At 47.2% G+C, this 22,744-nt stretch overlaps 8 protein-coding genes across 8 annotated transcripts; 4 read left to right on the plus strand and 4 right to left on the minus strand.

The window, feature by feature from the left end:
• Positions 1-159: 159 nt before the first annotated feature.
• On the plus strand, positions 160-1,291 carry GIQ15_00455 (uncharacterized protein; the record flags this gene model as incomplete). The annotated part of the gene is made up of 2 exons (XM_033547872.1): positions 160-761; positions 820-1,291. The coding sequence occupies 2 exons, from the start codon at positions 160-162 to the stop codon at positions 1,289-1,291; spliced, it is 1,074 nt and encodes a 357-aa protein (XP_033408823.1).
• Positions 1,292-3,159: 1,868 nt separating this feature from the next.
• On the plus strand, positions 3,160-3,535 carry GIQ15_00456 (uncharacterized protein; the record flags this gene model as incomplete). Its single annotated transcript, XM_033547873.1, has 3 exons — positions 3,160-3,165; positions 3,220-3,282; positions 3,347-3,535. The coding sequence occupies 3 exons, from the start codon at positions 3,160-3,162 to the stop codon at positions 3,533-3,535; spliced, it is 258 nt and encodes an 85-aa protein (XP_033408824.1).
• A 647-nt stretch (positions 3,536-4,182) lies between these two features.
• On the minus strand, positions 4,183-5,613 carry GIQ15_00457 (uncharacterized protein; the record flags this gene model as incomplete). Its single annotated transcript, XM_033547874.1, has 4 exons — positions 4,183-4,792; positions 4,873-5,203; positions 5,261-5,351; positions 5,425-5,613. 4 exons carry the CDS (start codon positions 5,611-5,613, stop codon positions 4,183-4,185), a joined length of 1,221 nt encoding a protein of 406 aa, XP_033408825.1.
• A 642-nt stretch (positions 5,614-6,255) lies between these two features.
• On the minus strand, positions 6,256-13,067 carry GIQ15_00458 (DNA polymerase epsilon catalytic subunit A; the record flags this gene model as incomplete). The annotated part of the gene is made up of 3 exons (XM_033547875.1): positions 6,256-12,212; positions 12,265-12,401; positions 12,463-13,067. 3 exons carry the CDS (start codon positions 13,065-13,067, stop codon positions 6,256-6,258), a joined length of 6,699 nt encoding a protein of 2,232 aa, XP_033408826.1.
• Positions 13,068-13,423: 356 nt separating this feature from the next.
• GIQ15_00459 (uncharacterized protein) lies at positions 13,424-14,092 on the plus strand (the record flags this gene model as incomplete). Its single annotated transcript, XM_033547876.1, has 2 exons — positions 13,424-13,763; positions 13,827-14,092. 2 exons carry the CDS (start codon positions 13,424-13,426, stop codon positions 14,090-14,092), a joined length of 606 nt encoding a protein of 201 aa, XP_033408827.1.
• A 196-nt stretch (positions 14,093-14,288) lies between these two features.
• On the minus strand, positions 14,289-15,077 carry GIQ15_00460 (uncharacterized protein; the record flags this gene model as incomplete). Its single annotated transcript, XM_033547877.1, has 1 exon — positions 14,289-15,077. One exon carries the CDS (start codon positions 15,075-15,077, stop codon positions 14,289-14,291), a length of 789 nt encoding a protein of 262 aa, XP_033408828.1.
• A 2,382-nt stretch (positions 15,078-17,459) lies between these two features.
• On the minus strand, positions 17,460-19,151 carry GIQ15_00461 (SIK1; the record flags this gene model as incomplete). Its single annotated transcript, XM_033547878.1, has 3 exons — positions 17,460-17,735; positions 17,809-18,928; positions 18,988-19,151. The coding sequence occupies 3 exons, from the start codon at positions 19,149-19,151 to the stop codon at positions 17,460-17,462; spliced, it is 1,560 nt and encodes a 519-aa protein (XP_033408829.1).
• Positions 19,152-19,476: 325 nt separating this feature from the next.
• Positions 19,477-21,480, plus strand: GIQ15_00462 (T-complex protein 1 subunit zeta; the record flags this gene model as incomplete). Its single annotated transcript, XM_033547879.1, has 7 exons — positions 19,477-19,518; positions 19,592-19,686; positions 19,743-19,764; positions 19,831-19,872; positions 19,935-19,955; positions 20,014-20,187; positions 20,254-21,480. 7 exons carry the CDS (start codon positions 19,477-19,479, stop codon positions 21,478-21,480), a joined length of 1,623 nt encoding a protein of 540 aa, XP_033408830.1.
• Positions 21,481-22,744: the final 1,264 nt, after the last annotated feature.

Genomic DNA, 22,744 nt, shown 5'->3' on the forward strand with positions numbered 1-22,744 from the left:
CATGCTCAGTCCGCAATAAGCTGGCGGCCAGGTTCTCCCCCCTTGCCTGTCCATTACAGCATACTACTTCTCCTTACAAGGCTCAGGTTTCTTCAACTCCTTGAAAGCAAAGATTTTATTATCAGCAAAGGGGTCATTCAAAGCCGCTCTTTGTTCTCGATGGCTACCCCCGCACAATGTTACTTCTGCTTCGAAACACTAGTTGCTTCTTTTGAAGGAGGTAAACCTCCGAAGCTCTCAGTAGTTGAAGAATTATGGGAGGAGTTTGAAGCTTCCACGGCCCTTGCTTTGCAGGCCGCAGAAGGCGGGGACGCGGGAGGAAATTCAGTTGAGCCTCATGTAGACGCAGATGATGAAGAGCACCAAGGTGATATGGAAGATGTCTCCTCTGAAGATAGAGGACAAGCAGGCTCGAACACCCTGCAGCTGCCTAGTATTCGTCGCCTTCAGAGTGCGGCTTCCTCTGGCTCATCCAGTGCAACAGCTTCAACGCCTCCAGCATTATCTGCCAGTTCTTCTCGTTCTGCACTGACGAGCAATACTTCCATATCTTCCAGTCCTAGCCCTAAGACTTCTTCGTTCTTCTCCCCGCCCAAGAGCTATAGTGAGGGGCTCCGCAGGTCACCTCCAAACGCTTCATATCCACTCTTTGTTACGTGGAATACAGTTTCTAGGAGCGGCCACAAGTCCCTTCGGGGCTGTATCGGCACCTTTGAAGCCCAAGAGCTGAGCTCTGGCTTGAGGTCTTACGCACTGACATCGTATGGCTCCACACCTAAGCCCTTCTCGCTGGGGGATCTATATACTAACTTCATTCAGGGCTTTCGGTGACACTAGGTTCGCCCCTATACCGTCGCAACTCCTGCCTTCTCTTTCATGCTCCCTCACCCTCCTGTCGACGTTCGAGACCTGTGCCCACGCGTTAGACTGGGAGTTAGGCATGCACGGAATTCGCATATCGTTTATCTATAGGGGAAGAAGATATGGAGCTACCTATCTTCCAGATGTGGCTGTCGATCAAGGCTGGACAAAGGAAGAGACCGTGGAGAGTCTTATGAGAAAAGCTGGCTGGGAAGGGTCCTCGAGTTCTGGTGGAGTTGCTCGTCGATTCCTCCGGTCAGGAAGCTCTGGCGGCGGCAACCCAGACAGGCCTTGGGAGGACATGTCTGAGTTCAAAACCGTCAGATACCAGGGTCTTAAATCAAGTGCATCGTATTCCGAGTGGCAGGAGTGGAGGAAATGGGTGGAATCGTCCCCCACTCATTTAGCTACATTAGAAGCTTCCCATTAGATGTCTTCGGCCTTTCGTGTCTGTTGTTGTGAGAAGGGGCGTTTTACTGGGAATTTTTCTACTGTACTCCTTTCATTCCAACTGCCAGCTTTGTTCATGGCTTCTCTTTGCTTTTAAATCACAATAAACTATCATCCGACTTTGGGACGCTCGCTCAAGGCTCTAAGAACCGTAAATTATATCCAAAGGGTCATAAAGCCATATGACTAGCCGCCATTAAAATAAAAGGGTGCTAGATAAACTGCTAGATCCCCATCCAGCACAGAATAGTTGACCCTGGCTCACGGTTGGATAGGTAATTATCAGAGGCGTGGGTTAGCCTAGCTATAACCCGCTCTAACAAAATATCTGTCAAATACAACTAAAAGAAGGGCTATAGCAATTTTGGAGGTGATCCCACATCGGCTTACGGTTGAATAGAGTCCTTGAGAGCTGTAGAGTTGGGGACGGCTTGCGGTTCAGAATCGCCTGGTTCTATCCTCGCACATAGCTGTCCATGAAAAGTTCTCATAAGGCTAACTATAGAAGTAAAATAGTTAGTAAATCCTCTTTAACAAGTTATAATAACTGTATGCTCACACGAACTCAAGGTCTTGGTATTCTTTTCGTAAAAACAGATATAGTGCCAGATTCTGTGCTGCTCCCATTGGATAACTACTAGTTAGGCCTTTTGTCCCTTATGAAGACATTCCCTTGTTTTCATCCCATCATAACTCCTGGGCAACAAGAGAAGAGCAGATCAACCACAAACGAGCATGGTCACGAAGACATCCAGGGACCCAGCTTCTATCACATCAACCTCAGCCACCACCAAGTCACCAAAGAGGCATCTATCGCAGCGTCCGTAGGTAACTCATGGAGCCCCTGTGCGTTCAGCAAGCGTGGTTGGCCACAATATACGAGCGATCATCACTGATACCCGTTGTACTATATTTATAGCTGAATGCAAAATAAGCCGCAAATACTGATCGACACTCCTCAGTATCTTGAGTCTTTGTGCTTTTTTCAGCCTGCATTGTGAATTCACGGTGAAACATCTCCGTATACAGGCAATTGTCCATACCCGCCACGTATAGGGCCAATATCACACCCGTCGATGACGCGTTGGAAGATTGCCAACAGGGAATGCGGCCCCTTTACCCTCCAGGAGCGGCAGACAGAGAAAGCTGAACACGAAGAGGTGGAACTTTCGAGCCTGGAGAGAGTAGCACGGCCGTTTCTAATCTTAGAAATTCCCTAGGTACTTAGTACCGGTTGATCAATTCAAACATCGACCGCGTTACTCCGTGCTGCCGTCCAAGTCCCATATACCCATAAACAAGGCCAGGAGATATACGAGGTTCCCCATGGTGTAACGCACTACGGATAGGTACTTCACAACTTCTCTCGAAGCGGTGGAGGTGATATACCATCTGCAGGGCGCAAGATGGTCCAAACGAGGGAATACCTCGCATTTGTACTCGTGTTTGCGGGTGGGTTGGCAGTTAGTCAATGGAAACCCTTCGCAAGGTCCAAGAGAGATGTACACCGGGCATCCAATGGAAGAACACAATGTAGAGATCGGCCAGGCAGTCACGAAGATTCAGCTGCCTAAACACCGAAATATGGGGAAACAATGCTGTATATGGCAAAATGTCAGCTCGTGAGATTCTCAACATCACGGCCAACAAGGGACGGCATGGTGATCTGCAATCCACGCAAGGCTGGTCGAAGAAATGACAGCCAGGATAGAAATCAATTTACGAAGGGAGGTACATATAAAAAGGAGATGCTCATCCTCTTCATCTCCAGTTTCCATCACACAACACAAACACCTTTGACAATACTTGATCTTAATCCAAATCTCTTGCAGCCTTTGCTCAGCAAACATGAAGGTAATTCATCTCTTAGCGAATGATGAGCTTAGAATACTGACTGAGAGCTCTTAGTTCACTACCGTCTTCGCCCTTGTCGCCTGCATTGCTGGTGTCGTCAGCGCCTCCGACAACGTTGTAAGAGATATCCCATATAATTTATAATAGTGTGGACTTTTGCTAACATTTAATGCATTAATAGCTCGAAAAGAAGTCCTGCACTCCCAGCTCCTGCCTGTGCAACGGAATCCAGGGACAGTTCTGTGGTGACGAGAGCATCAACTCCGCCTGCAAGAATGGGCGCGTTTACGAATGTGCTAGAGGAACTGGCAAGGCCTGTGATTACGGCCGCAGGGATTCTTGCCGTAAATGCGGCAAGCTTAGCTGCTAAGGGATGAATACATGGAGATAAGCTTTGGATATCTTATCTGAACAGGCCTTGATCTTGTGGCATTCAATTTCTAGATATACACTGTATTTAGCTGAGTAGTCTGCACTTGAACTTGGGTGGAAAAATGAACACATCCCTACTGCCTTACTCTTGCTAGCTATCAAACACCTCATATTTCAATCAATGTGCCACTATTTGGGAGTACCTAAGGTTGGTATAGACAGGGCAGTCAAGGCCCAGCAACATGAAAACTATGTATGAACTAGCCATAGAGGACTTAGGGCATTGATGCATTCCCTGTAAAGCGAAACCAAGGGCATCTTTCTTCCTAGGCCTACTGATATTATCTAAATCCTGGAGCCTTATCGAATTCTATATCCCAGTAGGGTCAGATGAAGTGGTTAAACTACAAAAGGTGTTGCATATATTTCGGATATACGTAAGAGAGCAATGAAAAGGGCATACTGTTCCGATCGAATTTATTCATCCTAGAACTTCCCTATTATGCTCACACTTCGTAGCATAACCCAGTAACTATGGAGCATTTCATCAAACGGCATCACCATCCAAAAGTAGCGCTTGCATTTAAAAAATGCATTAAACCTAATCATTAAAGACAACCTTCAAGAGCCTATGCCATCAATACTTCACCGCCGTCCAGCGGCAGACTGGTTCCACAGCCCTGTAACCAGGTTTTTAACCCTCTTCTCCTGTTCCTTGATTTGCTCTTCGGTCTGGCCCCTAGCATTTCCCCGGCTATCAATTTCCATGTGGCCATCGTGATCTACACCTTCTGAAATAACTTGATCTCCATTGACCCTTTCTGGCCTGGGGTCGATGCTCATAGCACCGTCCATCATTAACCCACCTCCTTCTCTCAGCTTGTTGATAGCACGCACAGTATCAATGGCTTTGTGCAGTGTTCGGCGAGCGTTGAAGTTCTTCTTGACAACAGGCAGGAGATCTTCACCTGTACCAGATTTTGCGGTGGATTCTGGGTTCATTGGGTCTGCTGGAGGGTTAATCCAGGGGTGCTGTAGGGCCTCATGGGAGGTTATACGGGTAAGAGGGTCAGTGGTAAGACATCGTTTAATGAACTCGCAGGCGATGGGGGATACATTGCGCCAGTAGTCCTCGGGGGTGAAGGAGTAATCTGCTACGAGGATGGCCTGCATCTCTTCGAGGTTGGAGTCGCGATCAAATGGCATATAACCACAGAGAAGGAAGTAAGTGATCACGCCGATAGCCCAGATATCACTGTAAAGAACCCACAGGATTAGCCTCACGCTCTTATACGTTCAAGAATGCAATATTAGGAGAAATAGATCCATTCTTACACAGGCTTTCCATGTCCACTCTTCTTAAAAATCTCCGGTGCCATATAACCTGGGGTGCCACATGTGGTTGTCAAGACGTGGAACTGCTCCTCGTCCATTATCCTAGAGAGCCCAAAATCGGCAATCAGAAGATCAGCATTATCTTCTGGAGTGCGAAACAGGAGATTCTCTGGCTTCAAGTCCCGATGGACGATTCCATGATCGTGGAGGTATGCAACAGCAGACAATGTAGCTCGAATAAGGTCAGCGGCATCAGACTCGTAGTAGCTTCCTTTGCGGCAAATTCGATCGAACAATTCACCGCCCAAGGCAAGATCGGTGACAAGGTACACTATAAACGGCTAATTAATGAAGGCTCTCAGGTATGAGGACCGATTTTGGGTCGTACAGTTGTTCATGGTCTCAAAATAGTCCACCAGGGTAAGGATATTCTGGTGACCCATGGACACCCTCTTAAGTACGGCAATCTCATTTCGAACCTGCGAAAGATTTAGCCAGTTAGTTTCTATTAGGAACGCAACTGGCTACGCTATGGGTGGATGACAGGCGTACCATATGCTCCCGCCCGGTCATCAACCGCTTGTTGATAACTTTCGCAGCATAATACCGGCCCGTATCGATGTGCACACACTCCTTCACGACAGAGTAAGACCCAGCTCCCAGCGTCTTCCCTGTTTTATACCGGCATGGTTGGACTTCTGTCTTTGGCTTGCTGGCCTCTGGATGAGCTTGAGCTGCCATTAAGCTAGCCTATCAATCGAGTTTCACGTCGGGAGGTAAGGCGTAAGGATAAATGGGGACTGTAGACAGATCCCCAGGTATGGATAAGGGGTGTATATCTTCCCAGATTTCGATCGTGAAGTCTCGATCTGTAGGTTATAGGGGGCGAAGCGATGCGATCCCGGGATCTCGATGGTGGCGGGGTAGTTAACGAGCAGCCTGATTGATTCTCGCTCCCTGCGGCCAAATCGACAGCTATAAAACGTCAGTCAGAAACTCCGTGAAACCACGAACGGCGGGATGAGAGTCGAGAATCCAGGTTGGGTGCGTTCCTTGCGCGTATAACAAACGGTGCTGCATGTTTGAAGTTGCTTTTGGGCGGAGTTTGCCCCCGCGGGTTTTGGTTGGGCGTTGAAACATCCATCGACTCCCAAAGTACGTAGCTGTAGGCATCATATAGACAAATTTATTATTACGATGAATTATTTGTTTTAATGCAGTGATATGTGGAAAAGTGAAAGGTACAGCGAAGAATATATCCATTTCCATCTCATGGCCTCCTTAAACTCCAATAAATACATGCAACAGATCATAATAGAGCAGCACTCTATCTAATTAACATAATCAAATATATGGATATCATGAATATCATGAAGAGCCCCCTCAGATGCTTTCCAGAACGCCTTTCGTAACCATAGACAACATTTTGAACCCATAAAAATCAGCAATGCTTTGGTACACCCCCAACTTCTTCTCGACTGCAAGCCTGTCTATGGTCCCTACCCATTCGCCGCTACACGAGCAGTGCTCCATGAACGGGTTTATCATTATACCAGCGCACTTTGCGCACTTGAGATCTTGCGCTTGCCACTCCATAACAAGCCCTTGGACGTCACCAATCACCCTCTCCTCAAGGAATAACCGATCGTACTCGGTGGAGCAGTACGGACATATCCACGGGGGGAGAGTCGTCGTTGCATTATTTTCAGTCCCGCTATCAGGGAGGAATTCAGGATCGCGACATAGGTCTAAATCTCGGGCCATGGTACAGTTGTGGCATATCACCTGTGTCAGGACCAGGCTCGAGCTTGGGCTCTCAAACTTCCCTTCATCGCTGAACTCGCGGATATCGAAGAGGGTTAGGAGATCTCGACGAAGGAGCCTCACTTCCAACGCAGTATATTTAGCAAGTCCCAGGATTTGCATGAGATATTTAACAAGTTCCAATGTTGGGTTTCGTTCATGTTTGGGTATAACTGCGCCAGGGAGCACTGGGAACTCATAATCAGAGGCCAGCTCAGGATGCAGCATTTCGTCACGCTGTCGGCGAATCAAGCCTGCTATCTGCTTCTTCAGTGCTTTGGAGAAGGATTGGCTCAACACTGAAGTTATTTCAACACTCTCGCTTTCGTCCTCAGGCCGGGATGGAAGTTGTGTCTGTCGAGGGGTTGCATCGGCTTCGGTTTGTGCGGCCACTGGCTTCTTGTGCGCATGCATTATCTCGACGTATTCTACAATCCAGTCTACGAAGACGGACTGCAGCGGAGTCGGTAAGAACCTGCTAATTTGCCAGTTCATAATTGCCTCCAGTTCCTGCTTTTCCGCTTCGACCACCTCCTGACATGCCTTGCCGCCGTAATTGAATTCGTCATACCAGATCAAATAATCCCAATATTCCTTAATGTCAAGGTCGAGGAAGTGAAATAGAGGCTTTTCCTTGATAGTCTTCAGGATATATTTGCTGTATGCATAAGCGTTTCCGACCTCTGTTTTGGTTGTCTGAAGAATTAGTCGGTTCGGATTTGCATAGATAACATTAGACCCAACTCGTTTGAAGGCAGTGATAAGTTGTTGCAGGGCTTTTTTCAGGAGCATCTGCACGTATTGGTGGAGTGCATGGTCATATAAACAACAATCCGCACTCTCCACCCATCGAATGAGATGTTGAACCATCACGTCGGCCATCCCATTACCCTTACAGGCTTCGTTCCACCACGATTTTACCATATCTCGCAGAACAAGTATACCCACGGCGGAAAATGCGGTATCAGAATACAACACACCACTTCCGTCAGAAACACTTTGCTGGTCTCCGGGGGCAACTGGGTTGAGCAACGCTGGCTCATTGCTTTCGAGGTCATTGATTAGTGAAGAAGTGAGAACGGTATTGATCGCAAGATTTCGAACTTCAAGTTCGATGCACACGGTGGAGTAGGCGCCAGGGGTATTGACAGAAGTCATTTCGACTGAATTCAATGGACCAAGGATATCGTCCTTCTCATAGCCACCATGGTCTGGAAGGGGACTGGAGGACCACCATAAGACGACATTACTCTGCTCAAGCCGTCGAGCATATAGGATATCGATCAAGTGCTTAGGGTCATCTTTCTCGAGGTTACCAATTGGGATATTGCCATATCGAGCAAATCCAAGGAGATGGTTAATCCACGAATCCAACGCCAGGTAGTGCATCACGATTTGCCTTGCAGCATAAGCTTGCCAGCCAAGTGGTGGCAGTTCGTTATCGGCTGCATTGGATCTCAATGATATCATTGGATAGTCCTTCAAACTCGAGATAAGACGTGGAAGTTGGCGACTCTTGGGCGACTGGACCACAACTAGCATTGGTAGCGTGTTCTCATTGCGGAACTTTTTAAGAATGTCTCCGACTTCAAGATGGGCTTTCCGCTTTGTTGTGACTTGCTTTGTCTTGAAATGAAGCTTTTCTTGATACTCGAATATTTGCTGCCACGTTTCGCTGTTTTGTTCGCTTGCTTTCCGCTGAAGTGCTTCAGCGAAGATTTTATCGACATTGGGGAATCCTTGAATATCTCTCTGCTTTGTGTAGGTAACAATATGTGCTTCTTTCGATTGCGTTGAGAAGATCGAAAATATCTCACGTTCGCCCGCGACAATATGATAGAGGAGGACATATTGAAACTGCGCTCCTTCGAGATAGACACCTGGTTCAGGCGCAGGAAGAAGCGTAGACAAGTCAAAGCCATGTTCTAGACCCTTGCCGAGGACACCGCGCTGCTCTTCATCAAAAGTACAGTGATTTCCAAGCTTAAGGACAGCTCGAATATTGAACGGGACTTTTTTCTCATATACCCCTTCAACGCTAGGGTGACTGAGTAGTAAAGATATTTTTGATGTCTCTCTCAGATATATCTCCTCTGGCATACTCAGCTGGAACAGATGGACGGATGGATGTCCGTTTGGCAATGTGTGGTTTACTTTCTGAACCGAACAGTTGGTGATATCAACGTCAGGTAAGTCCACATCCTTGAAATTAATAAAAATATGTCGTGGGACCTTGATGGTAATTGTGTGCACCTTGCGATCTATTAGCACAAACGCCCTTACTTCACCGGGGCTATCGGTTTCCCGAAGCTGTAATATCTGCCATGTATTGACATATGTGAGTTCAGCCTGATTTCGGAAGAAACCACCAATAGAGTCGGAAGCCGCAGTTTTCTTAGCACCAAAGAGTTTGCGACGACGGAGTCGTGCCTGTTTCTGAATTTTCCATTTTTGTTTCTGGTACTGCAACCAGTCTTCATAATTTTCAGTCATTGATGGCATTATTGGTGGAAGAGTCGCAAATGGGTCTTGGGATGTATTGGTCTCTCCTCCAGGTGCCTTTCGTTTCTGAGTGAGTTTATTTCCTGGCTGTGTACCTGGCTTCTGGCTTCCGCGTTGCATGAGGTCCTCGATATCTCCAGCTGAAGGGATGCGATGGTCCATGATGTTTGTTGACAGGCTGGCCAATGGATTCTTCGCAAACAGATCCGTCATTTTCTTCTGTTTAAACCTGTCTTCCTTGGTATTGATCCTTCGCTGGAGCCAATCTGGATGGGCTACTCGAGGGACGGGGTTGGAGATCTTTTGCAAAGCAGCGGGTATAGTTATCAGCTTCTGTATCACGGATCCTAATCGCTCAAGGTAATAATCCCAATCAATAATTGTACGTGGATCCATATCTCCGGGGTCCTCCTTCATCCACTTGCGCAGGAAGAATCTTTTAATACTCTCTTCTGCCGAAAAGATTGCAACAGGGACAGCTCTTTCAGTAACAGGCGAATTCCTCGGTGAAGAAGAAATGATATATTTGCAGTTTAGTCCCTTGTCTTTAATCATCTGCTCTCCCAAGAATTCAGCAAGCCGTTTTGCGGTCGTAATTGACGTCGATTTTTGGGCTCCGTATTCCTCGATTGTTTTAGACATACTCCTATTTTCACAGATCATATCTATGAGCTCTTCGTCCGCTAGTGTCGAACCGTGCATGTGCAGGACATCCAACCACCGATTCGCAACTTCGGCAACGGCACCATACGTCTCTTCGAGAGTAGTGCCTTCAAGGAAAAATTTGAAGATCTGGGTCTGGAATACCTTGATGAGTTTAAGCTCACCCCTTCGCTTCACTTCGAACCCTTTCAGTTCAGCAAGTGATCCGTCGTGGTTGAAAACAGCATAACGCTTCTTCAAATTCTTGTCCTCCTCCTTGGAAGTTGGAAGAATCATGGCTCTATATGGCCCATCGACTTCGAAAAAGATGGAATTGTCGCTGTGAGTCTTGTATTTGAATGTAGCGGGATCGGTGAGAGTTTGATATTGGTCGTTGGTAAACTTCCCATGAACTAGGTGATTGAGCATGACGCAAGGGTATGAAATGGTAAGCTTTTTACCGTTCACCAGTTTGAATACAAAATTCTCCGGAAAGGTAGCCGGTAGCATGCACCAAATACCATCTGTATCAAGTTCAAGTGGCCGCCCAATCCGCTCCACTAGCTCCCTCGCCATTTGGATGATATGGGCACCCGTTAGACAAGTAACTCCGGCCATCTCCATGGAATACCACCTAGAACCTTTTCTCATAACGTATCCGTAGAAACTGTTTAAAATAACTTTGTGGGCAAGCTGTAGGGAATCAAACAGAATGACCATCTTTTTTGCTTCCTCAACCTCTGAGTTGGCAGCGCCTGAGGATTTCAGGGATTCCACTTTGCCCTTCCAAACCTTCTGTTTGCCTTTAAAATCGTATCTTCGATCCCTGAAATTGCGGACGGTATCAACATAAAATGGATTCTCTCTCTGGCAGATGATGGCCTCGCGCTCGATGGTTTTGGTTTCGCGGATTTTGTGGTATATCTTCTTGCTGTATTCCTGTAATCGTTTCTTCACGATGGCTGCTTGCTCGCTCTCATCAAGGCTCTCAAAACTCCTCGGCGCATGGTGTTTGGTCCTGCCTGGAAACTTTTCGTTCGCGATTGCACGCCGTATCATGTTATATTCGTCACGCTTCGCCGGTAAAAATTCACCTCTCCATGACCATGGGAGGCGTCTGTCGCAAGTTTTACCAGGTCTGTTGAAATCACACGCAGCGCAATCCGACTCCTTAATCATTGAATCTGGTTGTAGTCGGTTTGTAGTCATGATGTTTGGATACATAGATGCGACATCTAAATGGTAGATGGATGGCCTCTCGTTCCGATTCGGCGAATTTTTCAATTTCAGCAGCCTCTCTGTGATCTGTGCTTTGACCTCAGAGTAATTGACCACATCTTCAAGGGATTTCTTTTCTTCGACGGTAATACTGAACTCGAGTGCTGCATCGAGATCACGGAGAAGCTCGTCAATCGCCGTCGTATCAACGGTGAAATTAACGGGAATATCGCTGCGGAAAACACCGGCTTCTATACTCTCCACATGTCCTCCCACATAAGTCTCGGAGTCGAGAAGATGGCCTTCATAGAATGCTTCATTCGGGTCCATATGCTTGTTGGGCAATATGATGTTATGTTGATATGCCTGGACCATCAACAACATTTCACAAAGGGTTCCAGTACCCTTGCGGAGAACCTCGTCCGGGCTCAGTGGAATAATGGTGCAGAGTGAAAAGATAAAAGGATGGACATATTTCATATATAGATAATAGGTGGCCACAGCGTCGGAAACCGAGTATTCAGCCAAGGTTTGAGGCCGCTCACTCGCATATTTGGTCATTAATTCGGGATCGAGCTCATCAGGATCGTACCCCAACTTCGCAACTGTGACAGCCTTTAAGCCACGACTTCCCTGTGGGAGATAACTGTCTCGATTCACCCACGAAAAGGCATCCATGTGAACACAGTAATCACTCTGGTAGATGTCTTCGCTATTTTTTCGGAAGCCAATCTCCGTATACATATCGATCCCCTGGACGCTCGCTCTTGCCTCGACAAATGGCCAATCGAAGAAATCACCGTTATAAGTGACCATGACGCTAGGTTTGACTTCCTTGACGTGGTTAAAGAAACGCTCAAGGACAGCCTTTTCATCCGGTTCATTAAAAATCGTAAAAGGTCCATAGTATTCAGGTTTAGGGGTATATTCAAAATCGCTGATGTCTTCGGAGACGATCTCCCTGTTTGTTATCAGGTATCCCCGGCCATCAATCATATACGATATCATCATTACCTGATCAATCGCAGCATCTGGAAATTTCAAGGGTAGCTTTGTGGTTTCAATGTCGTATGCAAGCACGACAGGATCGGCTCGTTGCAGTCTCTCTTCGAGGCAGGTCAATGATATGACACCATGAACCGATTGCACCGTGTACCATTTTCCAATGCGGATATCTACACCTTTGTTACTTATGTCCGAAGGATAGTATATGATGTAGAACAATACCTTTATCAATTGAGACGCGCACATGATAGGGAACGTCATATTCCCTAATATCCACGATATAATCTGTAGCATCCTGTAAAGCATTTTGCCCACGGCTATTAACTTCATCGTCATATAGATCGAATCCGGCGTTCGCGCTGCAAAACATAAATTAGCCCAGTACTCGGACGGGGTATTCACCTGAGATGGGATAACAACCTTGCAAGTTCTGCGTATGTATCCATAGCATTGACATTCTTCTTATTCTTTGTAGCAATGGGGGATATAGTTTTCCGTACTGCAAGGAGGTCTGAGACGTTGGCAAAGCTGAGCTGGAGGAACTGCCTTTTATACCCAAGCAAGTGATTTGGCATCTGTAGATCCTCCTTTTCCACCTGCTTTATGCCCTTCACCAAGCCTTCAAATGATCGCTTGCACCATTCTTCCACCTCTGCTTCACGTCCTCGTTTCGTAGCTATTAGGAAATAGGGATCGTATTCGAGAGATACCTTAAAACTGCCGCCATCCTCCTCAAGAAAGTAAAATTCCACCGCTGCTCGGCCTCCGGGGACCTTTGGATCCTCTATTGTTGTACTATGCATGTTGCATAGCCATCCAATCCGTTTCTTCCCTGCCTCATATCGCGCAAATCCCATGGTCTCGTCGATCTCGTTCGCGATACGCAACGCCTGGAATTTCTCATCTTGAGAGGTAGCCTCACTCGATCGTAATGACGAAACGCCGATGGTCTTCGCTCTCTTCGGTACGAACGAGGACGAGTGTGATCTGAAATTGTTGCCATACTTGCTAGGTCGGCGGGTCATGTTGACTTCTGGCCAACAACCGATATAAACGTATAAACAAAAGGAATCGTGGTTAAAATAAATCCATTAGGCTAAATAGCAGTATTAGAAATGCCCGCATTCAAAGAAACAGCAAACTCCGAGTTTGCGACAACAGCTGAGAAAAAAGTCGAGCTCAAGATGCCAGAAACTCCCTTGACTTCGCGATTTCGCGTTTCTCGCGTTTTCCCTTTAATTGAAAGCTTCGGGTAAACCTTCCGGGCCGTGGCGCCAAGCCTCGTTCAAAAGTGCAAGTCGAAATCGACCAAGAAGAGCACGATAAATTCCCTGACAGGACAATTGACGAACAAGCAACTCACAATACACACTGCAGAGAGATGGCGGCGGATGCGCGGGACCAGGCCACACAGGCAGACGCAGCCTCGAAGATAGAACCAAGGACGGCGGACGGGAAGACGAGATATGAGCTCTCCAAGTCGCAAGTGGGCAAGCTCTGGGAGGAGCTCGGAAACCCCAACGAGCCGGTCAACTTGATGCCCGGGGGGACTTATAATTCAGCGGGCGGTAAACCCAAGGAGGTTACGTTTATGGACTCGTTGAAGTCGCTATCGTTCGACAACTTTGCCTCGGTCTACAAAGCCCCTTGCGCGCGAGACTCGCTCCTGGTGGGAATCGGTACCGGGTTCGGTGTTGGAGGGATAAGGGCGATTCTTGGAGGTATGGAATGGCTTTGAATTAGTTCCTTGATGGGAGGCACATTTGATTAATTTACATCATTAGGTCTTGGTTCGTTATGGACTGCTAGTAACTGGGCTGTTGGGTCCTTCGCCATTGTATCGTTGGCTGCACACGAATATTGTCAGAGACAGAGGGCAATTGAGCGCGAAGGGATGAAGGAAGCTGCCGAACTCATGAGAGAGCTCAAATTTAGGAAGCAGAAAGAGAGAGACGCCGCCAGAAAGCTGCATGAGGAGGAGCTCGCTCGAAAGGCGGAAGAGGCACGCCGGAAGAGCTGGACCAACTTGTCGAACTATAAATTTTGGTAGAGATTTTTTTGGACATATGTATATTTGGGAGTCTCGGAGTCTGGATTGCGGGCATACCCGGTCGATGGGCGCTCCCGACGGTGGCATGGCATAATCTTTGACGTTTGTATGAGCATTATTCGTCTCTGTAAGAATAGTTTCTGTTTCCAAGAACCTCCCCCTCTAATATGGACCAGTCTGTATTTTTATATGAGCATCAATCATCGAATTTGACCCTCTTCTGTTTGGGATTATCTGCTGCTATTATCATATCCGGATCAATGCCGTCACGCGTCCGTCTTCGTCTACTCCGTGCCTCTCGCGCCTCACGAGCCTCACGCCTCTCCCATTCGGCTACCTGTTCCTTTCGTCGCTGTGATCTGTCCCATGCTACTTCTGCTGATGGTTTGAACCCAATTCCGTTCAAACCATACCCATCATCGTTTGGGTCTGTGGCATGGTGGCCTGTTATTTCCGAGTCGTCCCAGGTCAATGATTCTTCATCCGGATCAATGCTGGCGGTTTCATGGCATGGAGGAGGCGAGCTTGGGTGCGAGGACTCGGCCATATCTGAACGAGCTTTGCTGGTAGATGGTGAAGGTTTCGTAGCAATGTCTGCTTTGTCGCCTATATTTTCATTTCCTTCGAGTGCTGGCGTCTCCGTACTTGTGGCGAGTGGTTTCGTAGCATGATCCGAAGTATGCTGTTCTTTGATGCTCTCTATTCTCCCGGGTTGGGCTTTCTCTTCCGTAGCATGTACCTCAGAGGTCTCTTCATGCATGGCGGCGGGAGATTGAATATCGAGATCCTGCAGCCGGCTAGCCACCGTTCCCTGTGGGCAAGTTCCAGAGGCTTTCATGGCTCCCTGATCATGGCTCTCTGGCATGTTTTCTGCATCATGCTGGGTTCCATGTGATGGCAGTGAGAGGGCCTCATCGCTATGCTCAGCTTCATTGCGCTTGCGCTTTAGAGACTTGTGGTGAATTGCTAAAACTTTCTGCTCCATCTCTCAGGGTATATTCTAAGAGAGCTCGACGATTTGTCTGCCGTGGCTTTCACATTGGAAAGTGGTGGTGGTGGCGGTTCCTGAGATGTGATGTTGACTGTGCATTGCCCTTGGATGAAGCGCTGGCCGGAGATTTATCCCAACTAACTAACTCGACTTCGCCAATCAATTTCGTCTAGGCAACCTCCTGTTGGGATAGTGTAAGCTTCCATGACCGATAACCGTTAGATGCTTTTGATGTGTCACCTGTCATACTACGAGATCATAGGGGAATTCGGGGGCCGAATAGACAACTATGGACTGGCGTTGTCTACTAAATATCCAGATAGCCATAACATTACAATGCACAAGGTTCACTCACCTAGGTAGTTACATTTAACCTTGAGATTAATATAATGCCAATATAATTCAGCGTCGACTCTCAATATTCAGTCTGTTGAGATCCACGGTCAATAGCCACAAGATGATTTGACTTCTTTCTTTTCCTTATACAAAGTCCCGAGGGGCTACCGTTTGCTCCTAAAATGGCCTGGGGGCGGCCGAATTCCACCAACTTCCCTTGGTCAATGACTCCCACTGTCAACATTACTGGTTGCGTCGTCCAGAATAAGTATCTTGCGGCCACCTTTCCAAAGAATAGCCTAAACAAATTGGAAGAGTTACTAGCTAAGACAAGAAAGTAGCACAGTAACTAGTTATCACTCTTAGTGGTTGAGATAATTAACATTCTCGTTCTTTTCTGGCCTCATACAACTTCATCACAGTTATATGGATATTTATCCATTTAAGATAACTACATGCTTTTGAATCATAGCCTCGATTCTTGGAACATCACAATTGACTAATTCGTCAAGTTTATTTCCGTTTTGGAATACCCTGATAGTCGGCATGGTTTTGATATCCATCTCCTGGGTAATTTCTGGCTCCGCATCCACGTCCACGTTATAGAAACCCAAGCTTGGGGCTGATTCCGACAAATTTTCAAGAGTTACTGAGACGATTCTGCAAGGCCCGGACCACACTGCCGAAAAGTGGATAACGACAACGTTCCTGGAATTTATCACCGCGGTGAAATCATTCATTCTAGGACTTATTTAGTAAGTGTACAAATAATAGGCAAGTCATAAAAGATGTCCATACCCGCTTAAGGCAGTGACACCCATTATGTGTTTTTGAAAGAGCTTGGTGGTCGTTGAGAAGGCTTTTGAAGAGTGGGATAGTATGATGCTATTGTGTACTGATAGATCATGGGTTTGGATATCTATGAAGAGGAGTAACAACGCAGGTTAAGTAGCTATTCCCATGAGTTCTAAGGTTACATTGAGGGCTATGCGGCCTTCTAGTCTGTTTTCAAATTTCCCAATTAGCTGAAGAGAAGGCTATCATCGCAGCAGATCTGGCTTATGAACTCTCAAGCTCAACTCCGTACTATACAACCTATGGGTAGAGAGAAGATCTCCACCTTTTCCTCCGTGACTGGCTGAAGATTTGCACTCCTACAAATAATAAACAGATTATTTAGCCTACAGGAGCCTGCGTACTTGCGCTGCGGGGTTCTGGAGCGACCACGATTGCTTTCTAGTGGACATGCGGCTTGTTTTCAGTTGACCCGGAGTTGTGAGTAAGGGCATATTATTGGCATTTAATATGTATCATTACTAGCTAATCAGTGCGTATATAAGTCTGGGGGAAGTATTGCTGGAGCTCAGTATGTGCAAAGCTAGAGGGCAGAGCACCTCGACGGCGGGTACTCTAATAGATCTGGCAGAGCAAACACAGATAGCCATAGTATTTCCAGTTTAAGCTTCACGGATCATTTAAAGTAAAGGAAAAGAAGGTTATAGCCTATTAGCCGCAGTGCTTTAGCCGATTCACCATATAGGCTTATTAATAGTGTTCACAGGGGTATCTCTAACCTATTCACTACTTCTATATATCCTTTACTTGTCTAAACTATTCAAGGGTAGGGTCTGTATAGCCGTCACCGTCATTAGACGACAGGTCGTCGTCGGTATTGTCGTCCAGGTCCTCTTAACTCTATATTGGATCTAGACTTAGAGGGCGGATCTGGCCCACAGATCGAGCCTCATTCGGCCGTCCTGGCGTAAATCGAAATGTTCAAGTAGTATAAAAAGTGTTCGGACGGCTCTACCATAGCTCCAAAAGCACCCTCAAGTCCGGCCGAAGGCTTCAAGGGTTCAGGTCCAAGGGGGTCTGGGAATGGAATAATTGTAATGCTCACTGATATCGATTCAAAAACGAGATGTCGTAAGTGTACAAGAAATAAAATGAAATCAGACAATCCTTCCAGTTCAGACAAACACAGGGATAAGAAGAAATCCTTTCCTAAAACGCCATATCAAAGACTCCAAATAACATATTTCACTTCTTTTGCTTCTTCTTTCCAGAACCAATCTCGCTATCGCGTTTTCGCTTCTTCTTTGGTGTGGAATCAGCTTCGGCATCTGATTCATCGGCCGATTTCTCCTTCTTCTTTTCTTTCTTGTCCTTCTTCTTCTCCTTCTTGTCCTTCTTTTCCTTCTTCTCTTTCTTCTCTTTCTTCTCGGACTTCTCAGCCTTTTCTACGTCTTCCATTTCAACATCATCGGCGCCAGCATCAACGTCAATGTCTGCGAGGATGGAGTCCATCGCGGTTTTCTAAACATGAAAAATTAGTAACGGCAAAAAAAAAGATAAAAAATAAAATAATGCTAAGCAGAATTAGGCATACCATTGCTACTTCATTCTTAGTAGGGGCGGCTCCAGAGGAATAGAACTCTAGTCTTTCCTCGACCTGTTGCCGGAGAGCATTTCCGAATGCTGTAGAGGGTGTCTCGGAGAAGTTGTCTATTCTTGATGCAATAGAGCACTTGTTGGCCAGGAATCGCGAGATACGGCCCTTGTTCTTGGTGCCGGCGCGGCCAATGAAGGAAGAGTGGTAGAGTAGACCGTATTTTGGGGTGTTACCCTTGGTCTTGAGCGCTCTGAAGAGAGCCTTCTCGGCACCAAGGATCTGCACGGTCGACGCAGGGTATTTGGAAAGGTTGGTCAAGCTTCCAGCATGCGAGATCAAACGTGCACCGACAACTTCTCCAATGAGAGTAGCCAAGTTAGGTGCAACGACGCTCATTTTGTTAACCAAGTATGCGTGAAGGTTCTTGCGGTACGTTCCGAGGCTGACGACGCGCTCAGCGAAGGCGATAACGTTCTCCATATCTGTGCCAGTGATATCCTGACCCATACTGTGTTTGGCGGCATCGAGGATACTGGTAGCGACACCTTCATCGTCATCCACGAGTGCGGCCAAGTCATGGAGTTTCTCTTCCGAAAGATCTTTCTTATTCTGGATGAATAGCGCACACTTGGCGTAGCGATGGTTGTCAGATACAATCTTGATCAACTCTGGGAAATGCCACGAGTACCATTCTCTCACTCTCATCGAGAAGGTGTTGATGGCCTTGTCCAATTGGTCGAGAATAGCAATTGCCTGGATGATGTGGTTGTCATCACGCTGGACGGAGAACTTGACTTTGGCACGGGAATAAGCGTGACCGAGACCGAGTTGCGCAGTGTTGATGTCACCCTCACGAAGCTGCTTGAGGAGCTTCCCGGAGTGCATTCTGATTCCACGCAGCATATCCTGCACAACCTCGCTGGTATCGCCAGTTTCACACTCGACGAATGGGAACGCAGCCTTGATGCTACCGGCAAGACCTTTGTCAGAGACACCCATAATCAAGCTCTTCTTCTTGTTAGACTTTGGCAGATTGAGCTCAAGGAACGAGATTAGGGTCTCAGAGGCGACACCTTCGGATACATCATTGATTTCGCTGAGCGCCTGCTTGTTGTTCCTAGAAGACAAAATCAGCATGCGGAAAGAGGTAAAATGTGCGGAAAGGGCAAGGCTTACTCGAATGGTAAGAAGCTGACAACCTCGACCATCTTACCGAATTTCGCGAGGTCCTGGTTAGCAGCCTGAACCTCCTTCAGTCGGTTTCCAACAGAGTCGGGCTTGTGCACGACCTTGAAAAGCGAGTAGCCAACCGGGCCCTCGAAGAGGAGAAAGTCCGCCATTGCTAGAGGAGAGAATTAAATAGACCTGCGTGGTTAATTCTCGTCAATTGGCGGTGGTCGCAGAGCTTCGTGCAGTTGTTGAAGCTGTCGCCGGTGGTGGAAAGCGAAAAAGTCGCAAGAAGCAAGTTGAAGTTTGCATCCATTTTTTTTTCTCTGTGGATGCGCTAGTGCGGAAAGGGAAATGTGCGAAGAGCTTCAAGCTCGAACTTTACTTTCAAGACGAAGAAACCCGAACAAACAACGCTGAACATCACCATTTCACCAGCATTGTCGATTCTCCCAGGCCGACGGGGATTTGTTATTTGAAGATTCTCTATCAGTCGCCATGTCCGCAACCCAGTTGCTAAACCCGAAGGCGGAGTCCAGGGTACGCACCTACACCGTTACCCCCCTCTCCTATCCCACCATCTCAGGGAACACCATGGTAACAAATTATACAGCGGAGGGGAGAAGCATTAAAGGTTAATATCAGTGCCGGTGAAGGGCTTCAAGATGTCCTCAAGTCCAATCTAGGGCCCTCTGGCACGATTAAGATGTATGTGGGGTGTTCTACACGCAATATTTATACTGTTGACTGACGGTGTGATATAGGCTTGTTGACGGTGCTGGATCGGTATGAGATCACACATTATTCTTCGCTATTCATCCTGTTCCTCACTCTTATACAACGGATGTACAGATCAAACTTACAAAAGATGGAAATGTCTTGTTGCGAGAAATGGTTCGTAATATCTCTTCCCCCTCGCTTACGGCTATGGCTACTAATTCTGGTTCTGATGTTAGCAAATTCAAAACCCTACTGCGGTAATACTACCTAGTGCTCCCTCCCCGATGCCGCGTTTACTGATACATTATGGTCCAGGTGATGATTGCGAGGGCAGCAACGGCACAGGATGACATCACTGGCGATGGAACGACCTCCGTGGTCCTCCTTGTTGGAGAATTGCTTAAACAGGCCAATCGACATATATCCGAGGGACTACATCCCAGAGTTATCACCGACGGTTATGAAATTGCCAAGGACGAAGCACTCAAGGTATGCAATATTGCATGCTAGATATTATTCGCAGAAAATATGTGCTGACCACCCACGATACCGCAGTTCCTCGAGACGTTTAAGCTTAAGCGAGATATCGACAGAGAGCTCCTCCTATCCGTAGCCCGGACGTCTCTTGCAACAAAACTGAACCGCACTCTCGCAGAGAAATTAACACCTGCCATTGTCGATGCCGTTCTTGCAATCTACAAAGCCCCCGCCAAACCCGATTTGCACATGATTGAGATTATGAAGATGCAGCATCGTACTGCCTCTGACACCAAGCTTATTCGAGGTCTCGCTTTAGACCACGGTGCCCGCCATCCCGATATGCCCAAGCGCGTGGAGAACGCCTTTATTCTTACTCTCAACGTAAGTCTTGAATATGAAAAGTCCGAGATCAACTCCGGATTCTTCTATTCAACCGCAGAACAGAGAGATAAACTCGTGGAGAGCGAACGCAAATTCGTTGATTCTAAACTGAAGAAGATTGTGGAGTTGAAGAAAGAGGTTTGCGGAAATGACCCCAAGAAGTCATTTGTCGTTATTAATCAGAAGGGTATCGACCCCCTGAGTTTGGACGTCCTCGTGAAGAACGGCATACTCGCCCTACGAAGAGCAAAGAGGAGAAACATGGAACGACTACAGCTAGTATGTGGTGGTACTGCCCAGAACAGCGTTGACGACCTCACCCCTGATGTCCTTGGTTGGGCTGGCCTCGTTTACGAACACGAGCTCGGTGAGGAAAAGTATACATTCGTCGAGGAGGTTAAGGACCCCAAGTCTGTGACGCTCCTTATCAAGGGCCCCAACCAGCACACGATCGCTCAGATCACCGAGGCAACCCGTGACGGTCTCCGGTCCGTCTACAACACTATCGTTGATGGAGCCGTCGTTCCAGGCGCAGGCTCTTTCCAGATCGCGTGTGAAGCCCACCTTAAGTCAGCGGCGTTCCGCAAGACCGTAAAGGGCAAGGCCAAGTTTGGAGTTGACGCCTTTATGGAGGCACTACTCATCATCCCCAAGACCTTAGCCGCCAACTCCGGCCACGACATTCAAGAATCCATCGCCCTTCTCCAGGATGAGCACTCCGAAGGAAATGTTGCCGGTCTAGATCTTATTACTGGAAACCCAATGGACCCCGTCCAGGAAGGTGTTTTCGATTCATTCAGAGTGTTGCGAAACTGCATTGCATCCAGTGCTGGTATTGCCTCCAACTTGCTTCTTTGCGATGAATTGCTGAAGGCGAGACAGATGGGCAAACAAGGTGGTCCACAGGGGATGGAAGAGTAAATATGATTCCCAGAGGCTGAATAGGGGGAAGATTTGTTCTTAGATATCCACCATTATGCTCTAGGATAATGCCCAAAATAGATGACCTTCAAAATATATTCGCTTATGAGATGGATGTTCATATTTACAGAAATGGCCAACTACAGGCCTTCCCACACCTACGTATCCACGCTTGGGATTCCTCGGTGAGGACGGTGGTGATAATCGACCAAGCAATTTAACACCATAACTAGCGAAGAGCTTAGGAATATTCCTCTGCTGGTGGAAGAATCCACCAGGTATGTATATGGTGAGGGCTAAAACATCCTAGTGATTGCATGCATCAACACCACTAAAAATATGTTTGTTTAGATTGCTTCTTTGCCATTTATCTAAAGCCAAAGATGCACTCGGGACTGATTGGCTTACTCCCAGGAAAATGGAGGCACGAGGTCCAGGGATAGAGCGATAAGGGAAGCGACCAGAACCATATCTTAGAAAGATTTCATGCAATAACCCCTAAGACCTAAGATTCTATAATAGGTAACGGCATTGGTGACGTTGGCCTCGGGGTAGGCCGCGCATGCATTGATAAACCATCCGCCCCCATTAGCCCGCTTTCCCCATGAAATACTGGCCTGGCCGGTGGTGTTACGGTCGACGATGATTTTGTCCCAGACGAAATGACATTGGGAACATTTTCTATACGCTATCCATCGTAACGACAATACCTCCATCTAAATTCAAACGACAGCGATGGATTGTTGCGAAGACATCAGCGCGCGAGGTGGTGGCCGCAATTTCCCCAAGGACGGGGAAATGAATCACATCTCAGATGCTTCTCTGTGAAAGCGGTCAAAAATAACTTTGTACATCGACTAGTCGAAGCCGGTTTGAATCCTGGCTTCCTCGTCGTCATCATATCTGCGACTAAGTCTTTCGGGGTCGATGAGGGTGTACAAAAGGTAACAACAGCGTGTGTCGCTTTTTTCGCTTTCAGTATTGGGTTCCGGCGATGCATTAGGAGCATTCTCGCCTATATCAAGCTTCTGCTCGCGCTCGCAATGCTTGTTTTAACATCTGATATTCGGCTTCCCGCGGATCCGTTGCGGCAAGGGTAGCCCTAGCAATCCTCATTAAGGAAGACTATTTGACAGCAGCAAGGAATGGCCCAATGGCACAATTTAAGCGTCGAGAAATAGAAATAATAGGGATGCTAATATATGAATCCCAACGCCGTAATATCACTGCATGTTTAAGACACATGCGAGAAAATTTAGGGCCT

The sequence above is a fragment of the Arthroderma uncinatum genome (genome assembly GCF_011692745.1).
Source record: "Arthroderma uncinatum strain CBS 119779 chromosome Unknown scaffold1, whole genome shotgun sequence".
NCBI classification, from domain to species: Eukaryota; Fungi; Ascomycota; class Eurotiomycetes; order Onygenales; family Arthrodermataceae; genus Arthroderma; species Arthroderma uncinatum.